Source organism: Mus caroli, unplaced genomic scaffold, assembly GCF_978045245.1.
Source record: "Mus caroli unplaced genomic scaffold, Mus_caroli_1 scaffold_1, whole genome shotgun sequence".
NCBI classification, from domain to species: domain Eukaryota; kingdom Metazoa; phylum Chordata; class Mammalia; order Rodentia; family Muridae; genus Mus; species Mus caroli.
In genome coordinates, this window is record NW_028227256.1 from 122,826,826 (window position 1) to 122,851,078 (window position 24,253).

Consider the following 24,253-nt stretch of genomic DNA (forward strand, 5'->3'; position numbering starts at 1 on the left):
TAAAATTTGAGTGGAGACTCCTCTCCAGAGACGGGGTGGGCACGGAGGGGGGACTTACCTACTTGCACCTAAATAGAACCTAAAATGCAAACACTGCATTTTATTTAGTATAATAAAGATAATACCTGCCCACTAATGAGGCAAAACTCTTGAGAGATGGTGAGACTCAATAGTGTGAGGAGTTTCCCAGAAGAAATTCAGCTCATAATACTGTCCTGGTGTGTTTTTTGACATTAAAACTATTATTTTTATCCCCCAGCCCCTGGAAATGTCAGGAAGTCCTCAGGTGAGGTGTCTCTTTGTCATGGAGTGGGAAGTAGATCCTGACAAGCCACTTACAGCCTCAGTGGGAGCCAAGAGGCAGAGACAGCTCCAAAGGGGGCAGGTGACTCATCCTTGGTAAAGAGGGAAGGAGATTTATATAAATTATCCAAAACATTAATAGAATCCTAAAACCAATTAGAGACATCAGAATATGAAAGAGTTATTTAAGAAGTTCATCTGAAACCTGGATAAACATTTTTTTCATATTAAAAAATTCAATGTATTTAAAGAGAAATAACCTGGCAAATTGGGGTTCCAAGTGTTTTCTACTGTTTCCACTGGGCCTTTAAGGCCATTTCCTCTCCACATGGTGATTGACCCTCATCTATTGCATCTGAACTTGTCCCAAAGAAAAACTTAGGCAGGTCTGGGAATACAACTCAGCCAGGAGCCTTGCACGCATGAGGGTCTGAGTTTGATCCCCAGAATCAGCATAAACATAACTGGGGAACTGTAATCACAATCCCAGTACTAGTGAAGTGGAGATAAGTATCCCAAGGCCAGTAAGAGGCCCTAGCCACAAACCAAAACAAATGGGTGATACATGATGAATGACAGCCAAGGTTCTCCTCTGGCCTCCCTACACACACACACACACACACACACACACACACACACAAGCCATGGGGATAAACTGGTCACATAGTCAAGACAAAAAAAAAAAAACAAAACAAAAAAAACAACAACAAAAAACCAAACACTCATCATAAATATGATTTGTTTATATCTGTGCCACTACTGGAAAAATGAGATACCAGCCATTTTAAGTCACATGATATTCAAGAGAGATGGACAACCATGTTAAAGAGCCTAGTAGAAATGATCCCCAGGCCTCCTGCCTGACTCCTGCACTGCAAGAAGAATGGCACTCAGTTGTCCCCCTCTCTCTCTCAACCCAAAACCCCAGAAGGCATTGTGAGCCAAAGACTTTTCCAGATGCTGGTAGAAGAATCAGAATGGCTCAGGCCAGCCTGGAAACTCAGCTCTGTGTAGTTCAGTACTATGTGAACAGACAGGGGTTGAGGTCCTGGAATGATGCAGGCCCTGGAATCTCACTGTGTAGAACCTCTGCATTTCCAGGGCCTTCTGGTATACCAAGAAAAATGTCTTCATTTGGTAACTCCAACACTGGCTTATCAGTTAGGTCTCTCAAAAGGAGATCAGGCCTGAAGTTTAGTTAGTAGGCAACTCTAACTAGGGCATATTTAGAATTTTGTCTTTTGTTTGTGTGTGTGTGTGTTTATTTTACATCTATGATTTCCTCTTACTAACCCATTTAACATTGCTGTCCATTAGAATCTTCCTACAGCTGAGTTTTCCCTCCAGGATCTGCTTCCCAAGATTGCTCTACCATATCTCACTCATTCTGTCTGGAATGCTTGTATAGGGCCCAGCCATGTACCATCATTTTCCGGAGTGACACCCTGACATGTGTACACTTCATACACTGACTCTGAACCTCACTGCCAAGGCATGTACCAAGGATGGCTGGGACAACATCTCCATAGCTCTCAGACTCTGGGTAATACTAAACACTAAGCATCTATTAGTTGTTCAATTGAAACTTGGGCTGTTGTCTCTGGAGATATCACATCAACCCACAGTCCCCTAGTTCCTACACCAGAGTATCCCATAATCCTCATTGCTTCCATAATCACACTGCTTTCTCTCATCATAGTACCTACAGTCCTCTGTTTCCTTGTCCTACAATGGTCATTTTCCTCTGCTGTCTACCATCAGACTATCCATGATTCTTGGCTTTCTCTTATCAGAATACCCATGATTCTCTCTTTTCTCATCAGACTACCTATGATTATATGCTGCCTCTAATCTGAGTTCTCATAGCACCAAAGGTCCTCTCATTTGTTTAAAGTTTACTGTTCTCCAGGAACTAACTCAGCTTCTTCCTTCCCTAGAAGCTCATGTCTCCTACACTGGCTACTCTGAGAGAAATACTGCTATCAGGAAAATGAAGACAAAACCCGATTGCAGCACTCTTCACCAGGCAGGAAAGCAACATGTAAAGTTGAACTGTTCTGCAGCCCTGATAAAGATGTGGGGATTATGCAAATTCCTATGCTTATGCCACACTCATGCTAGTTAGCTCAGAATCCCTGGAGTGCAAGTAGGGCATGCATAATGTGTTTTTGTGCATGGTCATGTGTGTGTATGTGTGTGTGTGTGTGTGTGTGTGTGTGTGTGTGTGTATGGGATGTATTTATGAGTGAAAGTGTGTGGGAGGACTACTCGCCCATGCCAGGCATATGTAGAGATTAGAGGTTAATGTTGGGATATCTTCCTCAATTGCTTCTCCAACGTAGTGTTGTCTCTCACTGCCCTGGAGCTTGTCAAATAGGTTATACAGCTGGCCATGGAGCTGCTCCCACATTGCTGGGTTTACAAGGATGGGGCACCACATGGGTTTAGAGGACCATACTCGAGTAGGTCCTCAAGCTTGTGCATGAAACACTTAGCCCACCAAGCCATCTACGCCCTCAAGATGAGTAATGTTTAAAGCTGTACAGGTGACTGCCAGACACGGCTGAGTCTGAGTAATATGGGGAGAGAATACAACTAATGTTATCCCTACCAAACTATGGAATCCAGTCGACAGCAGCCTGACTCACTGTACAACACTCAAAAAGCCAACTTCCTGAGCAAAACGAAGTTACTTCCATGACAAGGTGAACCTAACTTCCTGCTCCAGCTATTGGAAAAGGCTAACATGTGGATCAAATGACTGCAAAGGAGATATTAATTATTTCTGTGCCTGTTCTCACTATCATTCCCTCGAGGTAATGTTGAGCTGCTCAAAAGGAAAGAAGTGCTAAAAATACACAAAGAAGAAAAATGCAATAACAGAAGGCTCGGAAAGAAAATCAAATACAGTGACCCAAGAGAAATACAGCCTAATTTATATCTTGAGGGTATGTTTACAAATTATTTTGTAAATGCAATAAAATAGATTGTAGAGTATTTGCAAAGGAGCTGTTCTCAGATCATCACTTGTAATTACAGCAGAAACTTCCTAATTCAGAATAAGGCATCAACTTGGCCTTAGCAGACAGACAAAGGGATTGCTGTGCTAATTCATTAATCAATTAATTTGGGACAGAACAAAATGGATTAGAAGTGAGTTATCAAATCTACCAAGAAAGGACCCATTTGGGGGGAAATGCACATGTATCTCCACATCCAACTACAAAATCAAGCAGAAAGAGAACATTGGCCATTCATTTATGCAGAGAAAGCAACACAAGCCATGGTAAGACATGATTTTTAGTGGGTTTAAGGGATCATGGACTTGGTTTATTAGTAAGGGCCCTCCATGGGACTACTGTGTTTATCCATGGGACATCCTAAATGTTCCCTGAGATCTTTGGTATCTGATTGCTTTCTGCTCATATTAACTTCCACAAGCTCTGTGCAAAGGGATCCACACAGCATTATTCACATTTGAGCAAGGCTGCCAGCTGACAGGCAGGCAGAAGAGGCTGCAGTACTTAGCTGACTTCTTTATTATCTCCATCTTTTAAGAGTTGACTACATTCAGGAGCATGCTAGCACAACCCACATGATCCAAAAGCGGCAAAGGTGAGACGAGTCTTAGCTGGTTACGGATCATTTCTCATCTCCTCCCCCAGTCAATCGCATTGCTATCAGAGAGAATAAAAAGCTGATCACTTTGCATTACTGCATCTGGTTAGAGGATGCAGTGAGTCCTGAACACTGCTGTTTATCTCACCTTTTCCATTTTATCCAGATCAAGAATGATTCCACCCACAATTCAGATGAGCCTCCCCACAGGCATGGATAGAGACCCATCTATCACATGTGTCTAGACTATGTCAGATTAAACAATTAACTCTAACTACCACAGAGTTAAAAAAAAATATCTGGGGTGTGTAAAAAGAAAAAAATACCGCCTGCATTTCCTTGAGAGCATAGTTTAGACTTCCTTTGAGATCTTTTCCCGGGCTCCCACCATAAGAATCAACTGGTTCCAAACCATCTCCTGGAGCATATTAGCTACTTTTCAGTTACATAGAACACCATGATAATATGCTCTGTTTTCAGAGGGGATACTGTCCATAGTGACAGGGAAAACATGGTATCAGGAGCATGAATCTGGCCTTGAAGTCAGGAGGCAGAGTGGTCACATTCAGTCTACACACTGAAAACTCATACACAAGAAACAGGAAATGGTGCTAGGTTATAAAACATAAGAGCCCGTCCCAATGATATACTTTCTTCAGCAAGGCTTAACCTCTGAAATCTTCTTGAGTGGTGCCACTACATGTATAAGCAAGTGTCCAGATTATACAGTCTTAGAGCATATCCTGTTCCGTTTACAACATTTCCCTCTGTGCAGCCCCGTAAGTTCAGCAACTACCATAGATTTGGCCTCTCTGATGAGCCAGCCATTGTGTGGTTCTCCAAACACTACCATGTAAGTCAATCAAATAAACAACCTTCTACTACATAGTAATCTGATCAGTTTTGTTCCCTAAGTGAACTCTAACTAAACCCAGGTTATCACCCAGGAACTGAAAAAAATCACAATGATTCCCACACATTGAATCAACTGGGAAACAATGAAAACTATTCAACATATGAATAGCCAGTTTAGTTGCTAAGGAATTACAGGAACATGTTATATGTTAAGACCAGACAGGATGAGAATCCTATCACAGCCTAAACCCTTGGGTTCTTATTGAGTCCCAAGGAAGGCAGTTTTGAATAGATGGTCACTTCATGCAAGTTTAGAACCTGTTGAGCAATACGTAGGCCCAAGCATTGAAACCCATGAAGCCCAAGACATTGACCAAGATGTGGCTGTCAGTCAGTTAACATATTTATCCTGCAAGGGCTTCAGTAAGTTAACAAGCCTCGGCAGGTAGTATCGCATTCCTCTTGCCTCTCACCCAAACCATTCGCCTCTGATTACAGCTGTGGTCACTGTGCAAACAAAATGCATAAGGAGATTTTGTTGCATGAATGTGAGTACTTCAGTTCTGATCCCCAGAACCCCTACCTAAAAAGGCAAGTGTGGCAGGCCACACCTGTAATCCTAGAACTTGAAGCTGATAAGTCACTGTGTATGGAAGAGCTGGATAATATGAGAGAGCAAGGGGGAGGGGAGACACAGAGTGAGACAGAGATAGAGACAGAGATAGATAGATAGATAGATAGATAGATAGATAGATAGATAGAACTTTAGCCCTTCTGACTGCTTTATGATTTCCTCATTCTAAAAGAGTAAGACCATTTTTACCTTCATGAATCATCAGTAAGTCAAGTCCTAAAAATTAAGCCCAGTGTGTTAGCCTCAGTGAGTTAAGACGGTAAGTCAAAGTTCAAGGGTGGATACTATGATTTGGCTCGTTCAAATTCATTTGTCTCCCAAAAGAAATATTGAGCCAGTAATCTCAACCATCTCACCAATTTACCCAGGCTACATACTTACCAAAGGGCACCATCTTTTAGATTTTCTACCTGGGACTTCCTGACCTAGACAATATCTGAGTACAGTAGAAAAGTTTAGCCCTGTGCTGAAGTGAGCTGGGAAGGCATCTTCCCAGAGCAGCACTCATTTATAGGTTACGTCTGTTTCAGAAGGGAAGCCCTGTCCTACATTTACTCGGTGAGAATTCAGTTCAAAGGTCAAAATATCTAATAGTAGAAGTCTTCAGGTCTGAATAGAGAGTTTAGGAGGAAACTAAGAACTAGGAGATAGAATCAGAGCCCACAAGAGCAGTGAAATTCTTGAGAAGGAGGTAGGTTGTAATGCTCTCAACCTCCTCATTTTGTTTTAAAGGTTAGTGCCAGTGTAGTGGCATGTGCTTGTGAGCTGCAGAGGTAGAGATGGGTTGGTCCGTTAGGCTCACTGGTTAAGCCAGGCAGTCTAGCTTAATGAGAAAGCTGTAGGTCACAAGGAAATGCTGTTTCACAAAAGCTGGTGGGGACATATCAGATGGCTCAGCAGATAGAGGCACTTGCTGCTTACTCCTAAAACTTGAACTTGATCTTGGGGATACCTTCACTCCATAGTCAAAGAAAAGAAGCTAACTCTCTGAGTTGTCCCCTGACCACTACACATGCTCACTCTGCCAAATAAAAAGGCAGGCAAACAGTGCTCAAGAGAAATGACAGTGGCTCTTACTATCTGGCCTCCACAAGCATAGATACACATGTTTGCAGTCACCTGTGCACACACACACAAACATGTGCACACATACAAACATTAGTGCACACACACATCAACATGGATGTTGATTGTGATTCTGAATTTAAAAATAATCTCTAGTTAGTGCAGCCAGAAGAAATTACTCCTAAATGAGACTATTTTAGAAATTTCTAAAACTCTGAGAGTAATTATATTAGGTAGGAAATCATAAAAAACTCATCTTGTATACGCATCACAATGAAAACCGAATGTCCATCCTTAACAAAGGGCAGTACGTTTTTCTACTCTGAATGGAAGCACATACTTTGATCTGACCTTCTGTGAATAAAGGACACTGCTTAGAACCAAGAAAAAGAGGAACTAAAAAAAATTGCTCCCTCAAGGGATCATTTCAGTCCTTTAAAACTTAACACATAATAAAAACACTCCATTTAGCACCTTCTCCACTCCTGCAGCAATTCAGAGTTCAGAGAGATTCTAAGAAAAGGGCAAAGCTCTCAGCACAGAATCAAGAGTCTTCCTAAGTTTACAGGTCTCAGACATAAATAACAGCACTCACTAAAAATATTTCATATCCCAATTATTTATCATTTTATAAATAACTGTGCCAAGACTTCACTACTCTCTTCACAAACAGCAGAACTGTAGATCCCATTTTTTGCTATCTGTACAAGTGGACTGGATGAATTTACTGTTCATCAATGTTTTATATCTTTTCTTTAGGTTAAAATAAAAATAGTAAAAACAGGCCAAAAGGATTGCTTAGTGGATAAAGATGCCAGATGACCTGCGATGGATCCCCTGGACCCAGAGCATGGAAAGAGACAGCAGGTTCATACACACTGTCCTCTGACCTCCGTAGGTGTGCTGTGGTATTTGACTCCATCTCAACCCCCAATGGCACAAATAAAGTAGATGAATAAATAAATGTAATAACATTTTAAATGGCACCGAAAAAAAAGAAAACCCTTTATAAATAGCTCCTATGGTTCACAGTGGTGTCTCTTCTATTAGCTAGGTGACTGCCAGGTCACATACCAGAACAAGTAAAAGTAGGAACGACTCAAAGTTGACAAATGCATGCTGTGTGTGTGTGTGTGTGTGTGTGTGTGTGCTGGAAGAGGATAGGGATTGTGGGGCGAACCCAGCTCCAAACTTCAACCTCATTCTCTTCCATAATAGGAAGGGGACCCTTGTGATTGGAATGTAGACCTTATAGTTGGAATAGGGTGGTATTCAAGCATCTCCCTGGTTCCCAGCCAAGCCACCATGGCCAGAGAAATTACTAGATTGCTCTATCAAAGAAAACATCAAAACCAAGAAGCACGCCCTGATCATAACTTTAATTCAGTAGATTCAGGGGTGTGGTCACTGATCTGACACCATAGCTAGTCCCTTAGGTGACATCAGGACTCAGCCAAGGATGTGAAGAACTAGAAAGCAAGACCTTTCTAACTTGAAAATCACACACTTTAATTCTACTATACTGCTTTGCTGGTGAAAAAGAAAATATTGTCATGGTAACAGTTTGGAAACTTTACATTTTTATGCCCCGAATATAGTCAGTAAAGATGCTTTCAAAGAAAGAGGTTGCTTCCTTCTTTTAAGGGTAAGGAACATATTTCTGCAGTTCTGACTTTTCTGTGTGGGGTACTTACAGTTTTGGTTTTGCATACTTGAGTATACGTAAATCATGATTTTAAAAGAAAAACATGAAGTTTGAGATAACAAATTTCCCACTGTTTTTGGTAAGAATTATAACTTTTAAATTAATTAATTAATTAATTAATTTAGGGAGATGGATGAATCTCAGTTGTTCAAAGGCTCAGATAGCATCCAAAGTCCCCAGTTCTATCCCAGTAACTCATATTCAGTGGATATTTGTAATCTTAGCACTCAGGAGTGGAGGCAGGATGATCAGAATTTAAAGGTCATCCTTGGCTACAGAATGAGTTTTAGTACATTAGAAAGGCATTTAGAACTAACTTGTAGAAAATCAACAACTCACCCAGGCTGGTTTTAAGCAGTAGTGATAAGGTCCCAGACATTGCCATGAGCCAAATTAACATGTACATTTCGGCTGGGCATGGTGGCACAGGCCTTTAATCCCAGCACTTGGGAGGCAGAGGCAGGCAGATTTCTGAGTTCGAGGCCAGCCTGGTCTACAGAGTGAGTTCCAGGACAGCCAGGGCTACACAGAGAAACCCTGCCTCAAAAACACAAACACAAAAACAAAAACAACAACAACAAAAAAAAACATGTACATTTCAGCCCAGGAGATGACTCAGCAGGTTCAAGCCCTAGAACCCATATAAAAAGCAGGACGTGGTCATGTACACCTGTATTTTCCATGCTCTTGTGGTGAGACAAGGCAGAGGGAGAAATTGTCAGCAAGCTCATGGGCTAGCTAGCTTGGAGCACAGAGTGATGCAACAGAGTGGAAGGCATCCTACCTCAGAATATATTGAAAGGAGAGAAAAGGTTTTCCTCTGATCGCCATGCATGTGCCATGACATGTCTGCTCCTGTACTCCCCCACACATAAAGATTAACTAATATTAAAACACTTATTTTTGAGATGAACCTGTCTCTGGATAACCAGGAATGGGGCATTCTCCATAATTAATCACACCTTGCAATTATTTTGAAGAATTACTTAAGGATGAAAAAAGTAATTTAAATGTTGAACTAGGTGACATGGAGTAGAAATTTTTTTTCTATAAAATATGGAAGGGGTGAATATGGTCACCTGCATAATGTGTGCATACAGAAATGTCACTGTGATGCTTATTAGTTTGTATAATTAATGTAAACTAATAAAAGTTACCCAAGGGAAAGCCAAAAGATTCCAAGCTCATTGAGATGTGGATGGAAGGATGATGTGGCTGGAGCTCATCTTTGCAAGCGATGGTGCCAGGCTCAGCTATTACAAGGCTCGCCAGGAAGGGAAAATGGAACAACAGAGTCAGACAAACTTGAATCCTGGGATCACTTTTCTGGTCACTGTGAATAACCAGAGTTCTATAAATTCTCTACCGTGAGGACCATTTAATTCTTTGGACTCAGCCTCTACTCTACCTTTGTGGCTACCTTCTATGCCGCCTAAAAGGACCTGTGTCCAATTCCCAGCATCCAGATGAAAAGTCAAGCAATATGCTGCATGCTTGTAATCCCAGTATAGCAGAGGAAAGAGACAGGCCAATCCCTGGAGCTTGCAGGTCAACTACCCTACACGACTTGTTAAATTCCAGGCCAGGGAAGAACCTGTTTGCAAAAGCCAGGTAGTCAGCACCAGCGGGATGACATCAACGTTGACCTCTGTCCTCCATTTGCTTGCACATACATAGACACTTATGCCCCCAAATCAATACACATGTGCATATAGACAACAGGAACAGAAACAAGGACTCTCTCCCTGTGTTGACTTCTAAGTGTGCAAACAGAATAGAATTCTCCAGAAGGCATTTGACATTTTGCTCTTGTGTCGTTTTAACAACATTGTAGCCCACTGAGGATATTTATATTTAGAAACCCCCAATTTAGTTCCAAACTCTTTTTTAAAAGCATGAAAAATGAGGAACACAGAGACTTTCTGTGTGAGGTCCAAAGTCTTATTCCTCGTCCCATTTGGCTGTCACATTTTTAATGAATTAACTTATGTGATTCAATTCACGTTTCTTATTTTTTATAAAGGGAAGTTGGAACATGAGGGAGTACAGCAGCTACGGTGGAGAAGCACACAGGCAGCTGGGGACACAGGGGGCCTCTGAAAGCCCAATTCATCACAAGTGCTGTGAGGATCCAAGTACATCCAGGCTGCCCCTGGGTATGCATCCTGGTAGATAGAGAGACGATGTGTCTGTCTCCTAATACTTGCTCTGTTTCACAGATGTTCAATGACCCTCTTTCTCATGTGCAGTTTGGATTTTTTCTTTCAAACATAAGTTTCCAAACATAACTACATAATAGGCCAGCCAGGGTGGCAGGATGCAACATGGTTTTTCGGTAAGCCTGGAATATCCAGAGAGTAGGAGCCACAGAGCCAGATGAAGCGAGAGGGAAGCATATGCTTACCCTGGGGGTCTCCTGAAGAAAACTTCTCTTGTCTTGCATCCCCCTCCCCAGAGAAACGAGTCCATCCTCAGTGCACACAGGGACTTCTCTGCACAGAGATAATGGCTCCATCACACTGGCAATGGTACTTCCACTGCAAACATGAGGAGCTACCATTGCCTGTCCTACACACTTGTGGCTTTTCTTTTTCATCTCTTCTATTTCATTATTCATCAGCTAGATTGACTAGTGTATGAACAAGTGCAAGTACATGGGAGAGTTCATGTGTGTACTCACATGGAGGTCAGGGGTTGATTTTGGCTGTTGTTTCCTTGAAGCCATCGAAACTGTTTGGTTTTGGTTTTGTTGTTGGTGTTGGTGGCTTATTTATTTATTTATTTATATATATATATATTCATTGTTGGTACTTTATTATTTATTTATTTTGAGACAGGGTTTCTTTTGGCTGGCTATCACTGATAAGGCTGAGCTAACTGGCCAGTAAAGTCCAGAGATCCTTTTGACTCTGCCTCCACAGTGCTGACATGACAAGTGTGTGTGCCACCACACCTGACCTATACACGGGTGTTAGGCAGGGAACTCGCATCCCTGCACTTGTACAACTACTTTAGGAGCAGAGTCATCTCTCCAGCCCCCACTCATTTATTTTAATTTTGAAACAGTGTCTTTTTGATCTGGGTTTTTAGAGTGTGCCCACTTTTATCTCAACACATAGTGGTTCCATTTAATGCCACTCAGCCCCCCTGGGAATATCTGGGACTCAGTTCTAATTTCAGTAGGAGTCAAATAGGTATCTATCACAACAGCTTAAGGTGGACACAAGAAGACCCATTTTCGAGGATGCTGGACCAACAAGAATCTTTAGAGCTGACAGCACTGGCCATTTGTATCTTGACACAAATCTGGTATATCTGGAGTTTAAATACTAGGAAATAGGCACGGGATTCCTGTTCTTGTGCCCATATTAAGTGGTGGTCCATAAAGAATGGCTCAATTATGGGAATTCCTAGGCAGGGGACCAGCTCTCTAGGGATTAGATCACACAAGGTCATCTGGCTTTAGGGGAGCACATAGAAAAGCCAGGTAAGATGTTGCATGGTTTTAATCCTAGCACTGAGAAGTACAGCACACTGATCCCTGGGGCTCCCTGCAGCCAGCATAGCTGAACGAGCAAGTTTCAGGCCGTGAGAGACCGTGTCACAAAACAAGCAAACAAAGTAGACAAGGCCTAGGGAATAACAGCTAAGGTTGGCTTCTTGTCTGTATAAGCACACATGTACACATGTACACATATACCCATATATACCTATACAAACAGGCAAATCTCACACACATGTGCATTTGTGCACATGTGCACACATACACAGATATCCACAGGTGCATAGGTAGAGTTATACATGCATACACTCAAGTATGCACATAGGTATATGCATATAGGTACGTGTGCATACACATGTATGTTCACTTGCACACAAATGACTTCATACACAAAATGTGAGGTCATGAAAATCATTCAAACTAAAAAGAAATGGCGAGAGCAGCACAGGGGCATTCTTCAGCTGTTAGACAGAAAGGCCTGTCCTACTTTGCCTGTTATAATTTATACAAGGACATACATTATGCAATGCATTCAGAAACGTACCCAGCAAAGAAAATCTGACTGTTTTTAATGTGTATGAAACAATGGGTGTAGAGCTCGAACACTAGGACTTGTGGCTCTGTTATTCAATAGTAAATGACAATAGAAGTCTCTGGACAAACAATTGCACCACCAAGGAAAACCAAGCGAGCTACAGCTTTTCCCTACACTGGACCTTCACACAGGTGTGAGGCTCCCTCCAGGGGAAATGCTGCAAGTGAGAAAATCTGTGTCAGGTGGGGTAAAGATAACCCATATTAGGATGGACCAAATTTCCTTGCTATTTTACAAAATTCAACACGTGATCTGAGAAAGATGGATAACCAGGAGATCCACCAGCACGGTCAGCAGTGTCTTACATAAGCTGCATTGACACTCTGCGCCATCTTTACAACAATAAAATTGGTGAATAAAGGGAGCCCGCCAAGAACTTAGTGCTTTCAAACCCATTCCGCCCCACAACCACTCTGTCTCATCCTCTCCCTCATTCCCAGCCAGAGGATAAGGCCATGCCTATATATCTCAGATCTCTGTGTTTTTATAACCCATGTTCCATCTTATGGATGCTCCTAAAGTCGACAAGCACAATGAACAAAATACTCTCCTCTGTATACCTTGAATTCAAATGAATAACTCTCTTCTCTCTAGGAACTAAGGGACTGAGGTATACAAAGAGTTCTGAAAATGTACTTTTATTAGTGATCTATGAAGGAGAACAAATGACAAGATTTGGGGGTCATATAACTACATTTTGGTGTACATGCACACGTATGCATGTGCATGTCTGTGCATGTGATGGCCATAGGTCAATCCTGGATATCTTCCTCACTCATTCTATCCTCCATCATGGTTTCTGAGTCAGAATGTCAGTTTTACTTGGAAAACTCACTGATTACCCTATGCTGGCCATGTAGTGGGCCCAGGCATCTTCTTCTCAGTCACTATGATTTTCCTAACCTCCACAGGCCTAGGTTGTACCTCACACATACAGCTCCTCAGCCTGTAATGGCCCAACCACCATCCTCTACTGTTCAGATCCATCAGTGTTCCACCTCTGGCAAATGCTCTTCAATAAACTCCTCTCATGTGCCTCAAGCATATCACACAGACATCTCCCACCTCCCACAACAGGACAATGTGATGCCTTCTCAATGCTCCAGGCACACCTAGAATCTATCTCTAGGAGGTATTTTAGGAAGCATTGGGATACATAAATATGTTTAAGATTTCTTAAAATAAAGGGGACTGGATGGCCTCGAAGAAGAAAAGCAAACCAAACACATTGGTACCCAGCGAAGAGTCAGAATCATGGTATACCTGGTAGGCTGTGATCTTGGCAGGTTCTTCCTTTTTCTGCTCTGGGGATCCTTGGCTCTGCAACAGACTTCGGACAGTTTCTTCCATTCTAAGAAACAGAAGCATGAAGACATTCTTCAAGATGGTTTCCCACTAACACGGGGCTGTCAGTCATCTCAGTGCTTACTTCCCAAACTTAGAAGAGTCAATGTCTTTCCCCTCTCCTTTATTTCCTAAGCTAAGGATTTGAGGAATGGGGAATACAGCTTAGGGGTAGATGCAAAGCTTTGGGTTTAATTGAGAGAGAGAAACAGAGAGAGACAGATAGAGAGATACAGAGAGACACAAAGAGAAGAGAGAGACAGAGAGACAGAGGGAGAAGGATGAAGGGACAGAGGAAAAGGAAGGAAAGAAGGAAGAAGAAAAGGGATAGAGAAGGCAGGGAGATATATGGAGGAAAAGAAGGGAGAGGAAATGAAGAACATAGACAGGAAGGGAGTGAAGGAGACAGGGTCAGTGGGCAGAAGTAGGGACATGAAGTCACTACAGTTGTTCTGTTCCTGTACACATGTCCTAGCAGCTCTGGTCACTTGTCATCTCCTTTTTATTCACTACAATATCTCACATCAATCTTCCTTTGGTCAATTTGCCACATTAACAGATCTTGTATGACAAAACTTTTCACAGGGAGATGCAAGACACATGTCTATTCACCCCAGATAAGGAACCCATGCCATGGGTGGAATCCATCCTAAAGTATGGATACCACTGAAGTGCAATTTGTTGAATGGATGAGTTTTATTGGATTTACTTATTGAAACAGAAATGACTCAGACAGCTGCATCACCAAAACTCATCCCAGCTCACAAAACTAGGAACCTGGAGCACGCTGCAGCCTGCGGGCAGCTCAGTAGGTTGGAGAGTATCTCCCTCAGGTACCTCGGTTGTTCTACACCTCTTCCAAGAAGCTGGGCTGGTTTCTGCTTTTTCCAGGCAGCTGGTCTAGTCTGAGTCTTTGTAGCTTTGCTTGTCTTGGGGGACAGATAGGGAGGTCTTCTTTGCAGCTTGGCTTCACTTTGCTGGAGGGAGATTCTCAGCTTTTTAATGCTAATGCTGGCAGGGCAGGAATTGGTGAATCTGGTCAGTTTTAGGGACTTCCTGAAACTATTTTGAGTCCTTATCCTTCCTGCATAAGGAGCTTTCCTGAATGATGGAATGTTTCAATAATGCAGGAAAATGTTATACAACAACAGATCTTTTACACATGCATTCTCTCTACTGACATATTGCTGTTTCTTTCCATGGTGGCCTTCCCACATCAGCACACAAGTTTTTCCTTCATTCTTTTCAACTGCTTCTAAGAACTTCATGGTGTCAAGGTCACTGGCAGATATTTAACCCTTCAGTTACTGAATTTAAGTTGCTTCACAACTTTGCCAACTCAATCAAGATCATTTCCTGTGTCTTTCAAAGTGATTCACAAGTATTTCTATAGCTTATACTACAACATGTTTCATGTCCTAATCCTTCTTGGCTTTAAATACCTACTTCCAAAGACTTCTGTGATATTAACTCCAAGTAGTATCTTGGTAGTATCTAGAGCCATCATAGAAAGAAATCCTTGTACATGTGTGAGAGAGTGTTTATAGATTAGGATAACTGAGGTGAGATCCACTCTGAATTTGATTGACACCTACCACCTTTTCTAGGATAGTTTGTATCTTCAAACTGTGAGCCCTAATAAAGCCTTCCTTGTGTTGTTTTCGCCAGGTGTTTTGAGGCAGCACAGTAAGTAATACAATGCCAATGGTGCCCAAAGTGATACCCACTTCCACTTCTGACACTAACTTATAACTTACGTTGTTGTTAAATGCTGTTTTGTGATTCCCTGTTATTGGGGACAGACTTTCGGGATCTCCATCCCAATCCACTCAGGATGTTTCCTCATGTATCATCAACCTCTTTGAAGTCATACACTCTATATCATTCACTTTGTCCCTTAAAAACCTCCCACTTTAATGCACAAATATTTCACACATGCATGTCTTGCTCCTAGAGTACGTGATACCTTGTGGTATGTGGTTATGCCTCACATTTCTCATGCTCTCATTCATTTACAAATAAAGCTGCTACTCGGTACAGAGTTCATATCTGTCAGTTCATTGTCTAAAGGACAGAATACTTACAATGGGCCAGGTGTACTCCATGTGTATCTCAACTCTGCATATATGACACTGATACTGGGCTCCTCCTCAAGGGTTCAAAGGTCATAATTCTACCAAGAAGAATGCCTGAGCATCAATGTTTATTGATGAACTATGGCAGCTAAACGATGGGACTCACTTAAATGTCCAATAGTAAAGGAATGGGGAAAGAAGATGTGATCTATATATATGATGGAGAACTTTCAGCCATTAAAAAAACCCAAAAAACCCAAACAAACGAACAAAAAAAAACCATAGAGAGGCGGATGTTAGCAGCCAACCATTGGACTGCCGGGTCCCTAATAGAGGAGTTAGAGAAGGGACTTAAGGAGTTGAAGGGGTTTGCAACCCCATAGGAAGAACAACAATATCAACCAACCAGACCCTCCAGAACTTCCAGGGACTAAACCATCAGCAAAGGAGTACACATGGCTCAAGCTGCATATGTACCAGAGGATGGCCTTGTCATGCATGAATGGAAGGAGAGGTCCTTGGTCCTATGAAGGCTCAATAGTTGCCCCAGTGTAAGGGAATTGAAAGTGGAGAGGTGGAGGAACATCCACATAGAAGCAGGGGGAGGGAGGATGTGATAGGGTGTTTCCAGGACGGAGGAAAACCAGGAAGGGGGATAACATTCGAAATGTAAATAAAGAAAACATCCCCCTCCAAAAACCTTCCAAAGTTACATAGTTTGCAAGGAAACATGAACAACAAGAACTAATCATATGAAGTGAGTTGAGTGAGAATCTCATGTTTTCTATCTTTTGTAGTTTCTATATTTAATAGATATGTAAAACAGCACGCATATAATGCACACATGTGCATACACATGGATGACAGAAAAATAGAAGGGATAAAGGAAACAAAATTAACAGGCAGCTGGGAAAGGCAAAGCTGCCCCCCATATTTTCAACTCTTAAATTATTAATAGCTTAAAATTGAACAGAGCTCATTGAAGAACTCTCTCATCTATTAATCATTTTAATGTACTTTAGGAATATCATTACATCTACTTGGAAGATGAGAAAGCTGAGTTAGTGAAAGGTTAGATGGCTTACTTAAGGGGCTGTGGTTAGGTGGGGGAGTGGGGGTGAGCAAGGTTCACTGACCCGATTATAGCAGTCCCTTCACCGACCTGAGCACAGCAGCCCCTTCTACTTGACTTCACTGAAATTTAGAGAAAATATTCCAAGTAAGAATGCAGACTTCTTCTAAGGTCTTCTCCAAGAATGCCTTTGCCGTGCAGAGTCTACGAGGAACTACTCTATTTTATCAGTGAAGGAGCTAAGGTCTGGAGAGAGAGAGAGAGAGAGAGAGAGAGAGAGAGAGAGAGAGAGAGAGAGAGAGAGAGAGAGAGAGAGAGAGAGAGAGAGAGGAGAGAAGGGAAACAGAGAAGGAGAAGGGAAGAAAGAAAGAAGCAGGAAGAGAGGGAAGACAGGAAGAAGGCATGAGAGAAAGGAACCACTAGATTCCCAGGACTGTGAGGCAAACCTGATCGGCACTACCTGCCAGTGCTTCATTTTGTTTGTACAGGACAGGAGAGCGGATGTTTTCCCCATGCTGTTCATCAACTCTAACATAAATCATATAGTTTTGATATTGCTCTTAGAACTGCCTGATCCATGGCTCATTGTAAGTTTTCAAATATGCCCCATATAAAGTCCTTTCAGTACACAATAGTCTATGCGACAATGATCTGCTAAGATTTTCTCTTGGTGATACTGCAGTGTGTGGTTGTGATGGCATCCTTCCTCGTTTACACAGGATGACAGACTCATCTTAGAATTCATTTCTCGGAACACACTTCACCATCAGCATAGAAGGTCAGTGCCACATTTCACTCCTTAGATTATTTATTTACACCCACATGACTTAAATGCATCCCTTTAGCCTGAGGTTTGAGAAGGGGTTGGGGAGATGGTTTTGTTGGGAAAGTGATTATCATACAAGCATAGGTACTAGAGTTTAAATCCGAGAAATCACATTAAAAAAACTCCAACTATGGTTCGTGCTTGTGATTCCATATCCAGGTAATAAACACTGGAGTTTCCTGGAATCCACTAACCAGCCTGGCTAGCTGAACTGTGTACTCCAAGTGCAGTGAGAAACCATGTCTCAAAAACGAGGTGGAAAGGAACAGAACCTGTGGTTGACTTCTAGCCTGCACACATATGTGAATTTGAATACATACAGGAAATACACACATACACACACACACACACCACATACAATGAAAATAAACCCATGTTGGTTTTTCCCTTCTACTAACTTAATAATATAACTGTCTCAGCATATCTTGCTGAGTTACTACTCCTGTGTAATTAGAAGTTCTTTGCAGAAGTCACTAGATCAAGAAAAAAAAAAAGCCTATTTATCTCTCTCCAGTTCTTTTGTGGCTTTATACTTTAAAAAAATCTTTTTTTAAGGTAAAGGAAAAGCAAGGCTAGACAGGAAATTGTTAAGACCAGCTCATACAATGCAGACCCTTTAGTAATACTGGGAATATTAGTAATATTACTGGGAATAGTAATATTTGGCACAACTCGAGGGTTATTCAAAAGCAATAGCTTTTTGGAGCTGCAGCTTGAAATAGAGGCTTTAGGGCACCCTTTAAACCACTGCTAAGAAAATCAAGTTAAAATAACCTTTATGAGTCTGGTCATAGAGAAAAGCATTTTGTATGTGATGGGAGCATTCTGTCATTTATTCCCTGATGGTACCTATTTAGAATTCTCATTTCTCAAACTTCTGTTTGCTTGGGAAAATAAAAAGAGAAACCAAAGGAAAGAAATCACAGAGCATGAATTGGCCCATTGCTGCTTTACACCCTGTGACAGTTTCCTTCCCTTTCTTACTTGATGAGGAGGGCACAGATTCCCAGCCCCCTCCCAGTACATCATCTGTTTCCCAACTGTGATAAGAATAAGCCAGTGATTCCCAGGAGCCCAGGCTTGGACAGAAGAGTAAGCCTAGGTGTGAGCACGGTCGCTTCCTTCTAAGTGACCTAAAATTTCCTCATTCTCCCTACCCGATACTAAATCACTTCTTTTTCCAAATGCTGGACAGGAATCTATTACAAACAGAAACCTGTAAGAACAAATGTATACTTACTGAGATGTAATTAGTTCTAATGTATATTAGCTGAGCCTGAAGTCTTTATTATACTTTATTTATTTAGTATGTGGGTATGCATGTGTCATCTTACACTTGTTGAAGCGGAGGACAATGTGAGGGCTTGGTTCTTTCCTTCTACCATGTAGGTCCCAAGAATGGAACTCACATCCTCAGGGGTCCTAAAGCCCAAGGAAACAGCTCATCCTCTTGACTTTTAAATATTAAGGGATTTTTTTACAAGCAGAAAATTATTTGAGCGCTGAAGACTTTCACTCAGTGAAACTCATATTAGAAAATGAATGTATCTCCAGACATAAGCATAGGGGCTTCGTCTCTTTTCCATTACAAGGTACGGAAGCTGGGACCTCACTTCCTAGGTGAGCATTTTATCTTCGGGTAGATTACAATTCTTCCAGACTCAGGTTTCTGTGATGTTAGTTTCTATCATGTTATTTTTAATATATAGTTCTTGTTATAACCTGCAGCCCAAATAAATACCATTGAAGTTTTTAAAACCAACTATCCAAGGAAATACATTTTTTTTTTTATCTCAAAGGGCATTCTCATTGCAACCAAATCCCACACAAATCATACAACTACACCTTGAGTTCATCTCTGCCTAAGGACAGCCTTGCTTTGAGTTTTTCAAATGATTAGACTCTCCCTACTTTATGAAAAAAATTTTTGTGCATGAGGGCCATGGAGATGGCACAGTTCATAAAGTGCTTGCATAAGGACCCGAGTTCAGTCTCCAAAACCTATGGGGTTTTTGTTCTTGTTGTCGTCGTCGTCATTGTTTGTTTGTTTGTTCAGTTGAGAATTGTAGTGACAGTCCATGATCACAGTGCTGAGGAGGCTGACAAATACTGGGACTCCCAGGCCAATCTAGCTTACTATGTGAGGGCCACAGGCCAGTGAGAGACTCTGTTTCAACAACTTCAAACCTGAAGTTTTCCTCTAGTTTCTGCATAGATATTAACACACACTCAGGTGCATGCACATAGGTGTGCACATGCAGGTATACACACACACACACACACACACACTTGTCTCTGGTTTCATAAATCAAAGGCTCTGATTCTTTTTCAAACAATCTTCCTCTTTACCCTAGCTGCCTCACATAACTGTCAGTTACATTACACTACATTACCGTAGATCCCGAATAATTGGTCAGTAAGTACTTTTGTGTGTGGCTAAATTCATGCCATACTTTCCTCCTCTAACTTATTCTCCAGTCCTGCATTTTTGTTTTTCATTGACTTATACCATATGTAGGCGTAACACACAAGAAAGATGTTCCAGCTAAGATTCTAAGAACATGGTCCTTGGCTGTGACACTTATATCTGAGCTGCTGGGACCACTGTTCCTCTGTAAAACAAATTCAAAGCTTTATTCTTTTGACCATATTGACATCCTATAATTTTCAGCCAGTTCATTAGCATTGGTAGCTAGTGCTACTGTAAAGTGGTCAGGGGTCTTGATCTAGTCTTTAGCCAGGGAAGTCTTTTCATGTTGACTCTGGCAGAGGTATTACAGCCCATTTCTCTGATGCATGGGGGAGATAAACAGAACACCTTAAGAACAGACATATTTTGCCTGCCCTCCCATTCCCCATTCTGCTATGATGACTTTCCTCAGGGACCCACCCTGCTCACTATCTTAACTTCAGTGACAAGCTTTCCCTGAGAACAAGCACAACAAAACACTGGCTGGGAAACTTAGCTGCTTCTGAACTGGGCTCAACTGTGCACCAACGTATTTCCTTAGAGGAGACAAGTTCCTTCCTTGGAAGAGAGCACATTTAACGGTGGAAACAGGAGCGGTCCATGGGCTGGGTGACTTGGATGTTCTTATCCGAATCTCTGCCCATCTGCACAATAGTCAAGGGGATCCTGCAAATGGAGCACTAAAAGCCTCGTGGAACTAGAAACTGGCTCCGCAGAGCTGGGGCTTTTTTGTTTTTTTCCCCTCGATGATATATATTTTTAATTCAGCATAAAATTTTGCAGGAATTTCCACTTGATGCTGCCTGGAAACTGTGGTGCTCTAATTCCCTCACAGGGATGCAGAAGCATTTCCAAACAGATCGAAAGGTGCTGGCCCAATTGGAATCACTGAATCTTATTCACTCTGGGGCCATTGGTATGTGAGTAGAAAGCCACATAAATTTCTCCCTAGGCAGGCTTGTGCAGATTCTGCATCAGGAAACTTGCTGTATGAAGAGGCTCCAGTTGAATGAGAAGACAGCTATGCATTCAGTGGCGAAACTGATTTTCCACACAGAGTGCAAAAGAGTCTCCTGAATGTTAACAAGTAAATCCCAAGTGTTCCTACTCCCCCGCAGCAGAATGCAGAACTACATTTATGGATATGGTATGCGTGTGTGTAGAATTCCACTCATCCTGCATGGGAGGGAGACAGAAAATATCATGTGGGCAAACGGACGTCATAAAGAAGTACAACCACAAGCTGCCACTGTCTTGCTTAGATAATATGGATGCAAAGTTAGTGGCTACACCCCAAGAAACTAAAAGATGTCTTTATATTTTCTACATGGAATGAGCATTTAAAATGAATGTACTAATTACTGACATAATTCTTTAAGTGCAGAATGGTTAGTGTTGGCTGGGGAAATGAGTTTGAGGCTAAAACACTTGCTCTGCTATCCTGAGGACCCATATTTGAAACCCAAAGCCACATAAAGCCAGGCATGACAGCATACAGGTGTGATCCAATGCTTCTATGGTGACAAGGGGGCGAAGTCAAGAGGATCGGTGGGAGCCCGTGGAGCAGCTAATTTAGCATGCACAGCAGTGAATCTCAAAGGGATTTTGTCACAAATAAGGTGGAAAGCAAGGACCAACACCCAAGGTCTTCTCCCTTCCACCTACCTCTATGCCATGGCATGCACACAAACACACACTTAGATACACACATACATATCACACACACACACACACACACACACACACACACACACACACACCATACATCAAGAAAAAAAAGATTAATCATTTTTACCAGTCCTTATTTCCAGTCTTACAAACTTGTAATATATAATTTCTAAACCCATCTGTGTAATACATTTCATAGACCCTTTTTAAAAAAAGAAATACCACAAATAAATCCAGCTTAAGTTTCTTTCCCATATTTTATTTTGTGGAGTATCTGAAGTTAAATGTTGGAGAACAAGCTTGTTTAAAATACCTTGAATGTCAAAAAATTACTATTTTTACCAAAAAATGTATTATTTGGATATGAATCTTTAGATTGCTGAATTCTATTTTATTTTATTTATTTTATTTTATTTTATTTTATTTTATATTAGATATTTTCTTTGTATACATTTCAAATGCTATCCCAATTTTTTTCATTAGATATTTGACTGCTGAATTCTTAAGTTGGTGCAACTTGGAAGATACAAGACAGCTCAATATCCTCCATATTTATGTTTATTGGCCATTGATAATGGGAAAGGCTTCTTTTAATGTGGAGAGAGGCTACATGGGAGATTCTAGAAAATGAATGTACCAACTCAGGACCTTGTTTTTCCCTTTTCTTAAAATGAGAAGTTCACCATTTTATTTATCTCATAAAACAAAGCCCAGAATGTAGATTAGATTTCTCTGCTCAGTGTGCACTGGGGTTTCGCAGGTCTGCAGTCAGAGGGAGGATTCCGATGTGTGAAATCAGGCGTACATGCTGTCGCCTAGGAAGTAGGTTTGTTGCCTGTTGTACCTGGCTCCTCCCTGTGTGGTTCTGACCCTCACCATCCTGCACAACACTCTCTGTTTTGCTAAGCTTCAAGATGTGCTTGGGGCCTGAGGAGATAATAGCTAAGTCTACAAGGTACTTGGCTTGCAAACATAAGGACCAGCACTCTTGAAAAAAAAAAAACCCAAGGGCTGTGGTGTTCTTTTGTAATGGCAGTGCTGGGGAGCTAGAAAGGGGAGAGATCCTTGGGCTTGATGGACATCCAGTTTAGATCATTTGGGGGAGCTCCAGGCTAGTAAGAGATCCATTCTCAGGTAGTGTCCAAGAGGAATGACACCACACACACACACACACACACACACACACACACACACACACACAGAGAGAGAGAGAGAGAGAGAGAGAGAGAGAGAGAGAGAGAGAGAGAGAGAGAGAGTTTCTGTCTCTCCATTTTTCCCATTGATGAATAGAGGTTTAGGTACAAATCAATAGTCACTCTGGATCTCAATGATATCCACACTACCCATTAAGTGGCTACAGTTATCTGCTGTTAAGTTTTGGTGAAAATTCAAGAGAAAGGCAACAACTGGCCATATTGGAAATAGAATTACAGCATTAAATTTTGTGGGAAAGAAGGTGTAGCTATGGTGGAAAGGTGCTTTAAGAATTCAAATACCAACAAAATTCTTGATGGGATCTACTGTTAATTTCTATGCTTCCTATAATATACACTTACCCATAGTACTTCAGACGAGCATCAGATAAGGAAGCAGAAACTGTATACCATGACACACCTTAATAAACACACTGTGTTATTAATGTCTCTCCAGCTTCAACACTTACACCCATAGTGCAGTAATAAGGATTAGCTCAAAAGCTAAGGTCTCAGATGTCTCTTTCCGGATACAACTTGGGATATAGCCCTTCCTTGTTATGGTTATGACAAACTTCTTCTGTTTAATATCGCTGACTAGCTTCACAGGATCCAGAATTATCCAGAAGACTAATCTCTGGGCATGTCTGTTAGAGTTTCCAGGCTCAATAGATTGAAGTGAGAAAACACACCTTGCTGATGAAAAGAAGGAAGCAAGATGAACACCAGCCTTATCTCTCTGCATCCTGATCTCTCTGTAGATGCAACATGACCACCTGTCTCACACAACTGCCCATGTGCTTCCCCAACCAGGATGGACTGTACTCTTAAACAGTGAGCCAAATTTTATGATTTAATCCTTAAGTAGCTTTTGTTGCGTACTTTGTCAAAAAACAAAAACAAAAACAAAAACAAAAGTAGTAACTAATTCGAGGTTAGTCCTACTTCCCTTAGAGAGGTGCTAGGAGAGAACACAGAACAAAATGTGTTAAGTTGATTCAGGTTTGTTAAGTCTTTTAGCAGAATTATTTTGCAGTCCTCCTCTTCCTCTTCCTCTTCCTCTTCCTCCTCCTCTTCCTCCTCCTCCTCCTCATTCTTCTTTTTTTTTTTTTTTTTTTTGGACAGGGTTTCTCTGTGCAGCCCTGGCTATCCTGGAACTTACTCTGTAGACCAGGCTGGTCTTCAACTCAGAAATCTGCCTGCCTCTGCCTCCCAAGTGCTGGGATTAAAGGCGTGTAGTCTAGTACAATCTGAACTGAGCATGTTTTAGAATTTAGGGAAGAAGAGTAAGAAATAGACTCCTTGGGAGCAGGAACTTAATAAATTGA

The 24,253-nt window shown here is 41.5% G+C and overlaps 1 protein-coding gene across 9 annotated transcripts in view; it reads right to left on the bottom strand.

Moving 5' to 3' along the window:
• Positions 1–24,253, bottom strand: part of Nckap5 (NCK associated protein 5) — an 896,002-nt gene that overhangs the window by 342,112 nt on the left and 529,637 nt on the right. For all 9 annotated transcript variants that reach the window (XM_085840657.1, XM_085840660.1, XM_085840668.1 and 6 more), the window contains one exon: positions 13,541–13,628. In XM_085840657.1, the coding sequence (XP_085696783.1) occupies positions 13,541–13,628 (88 nt within the window). The remainder of the gene's footprint in view (positions 1–13,540; positions 13,629–24,253) is intronic.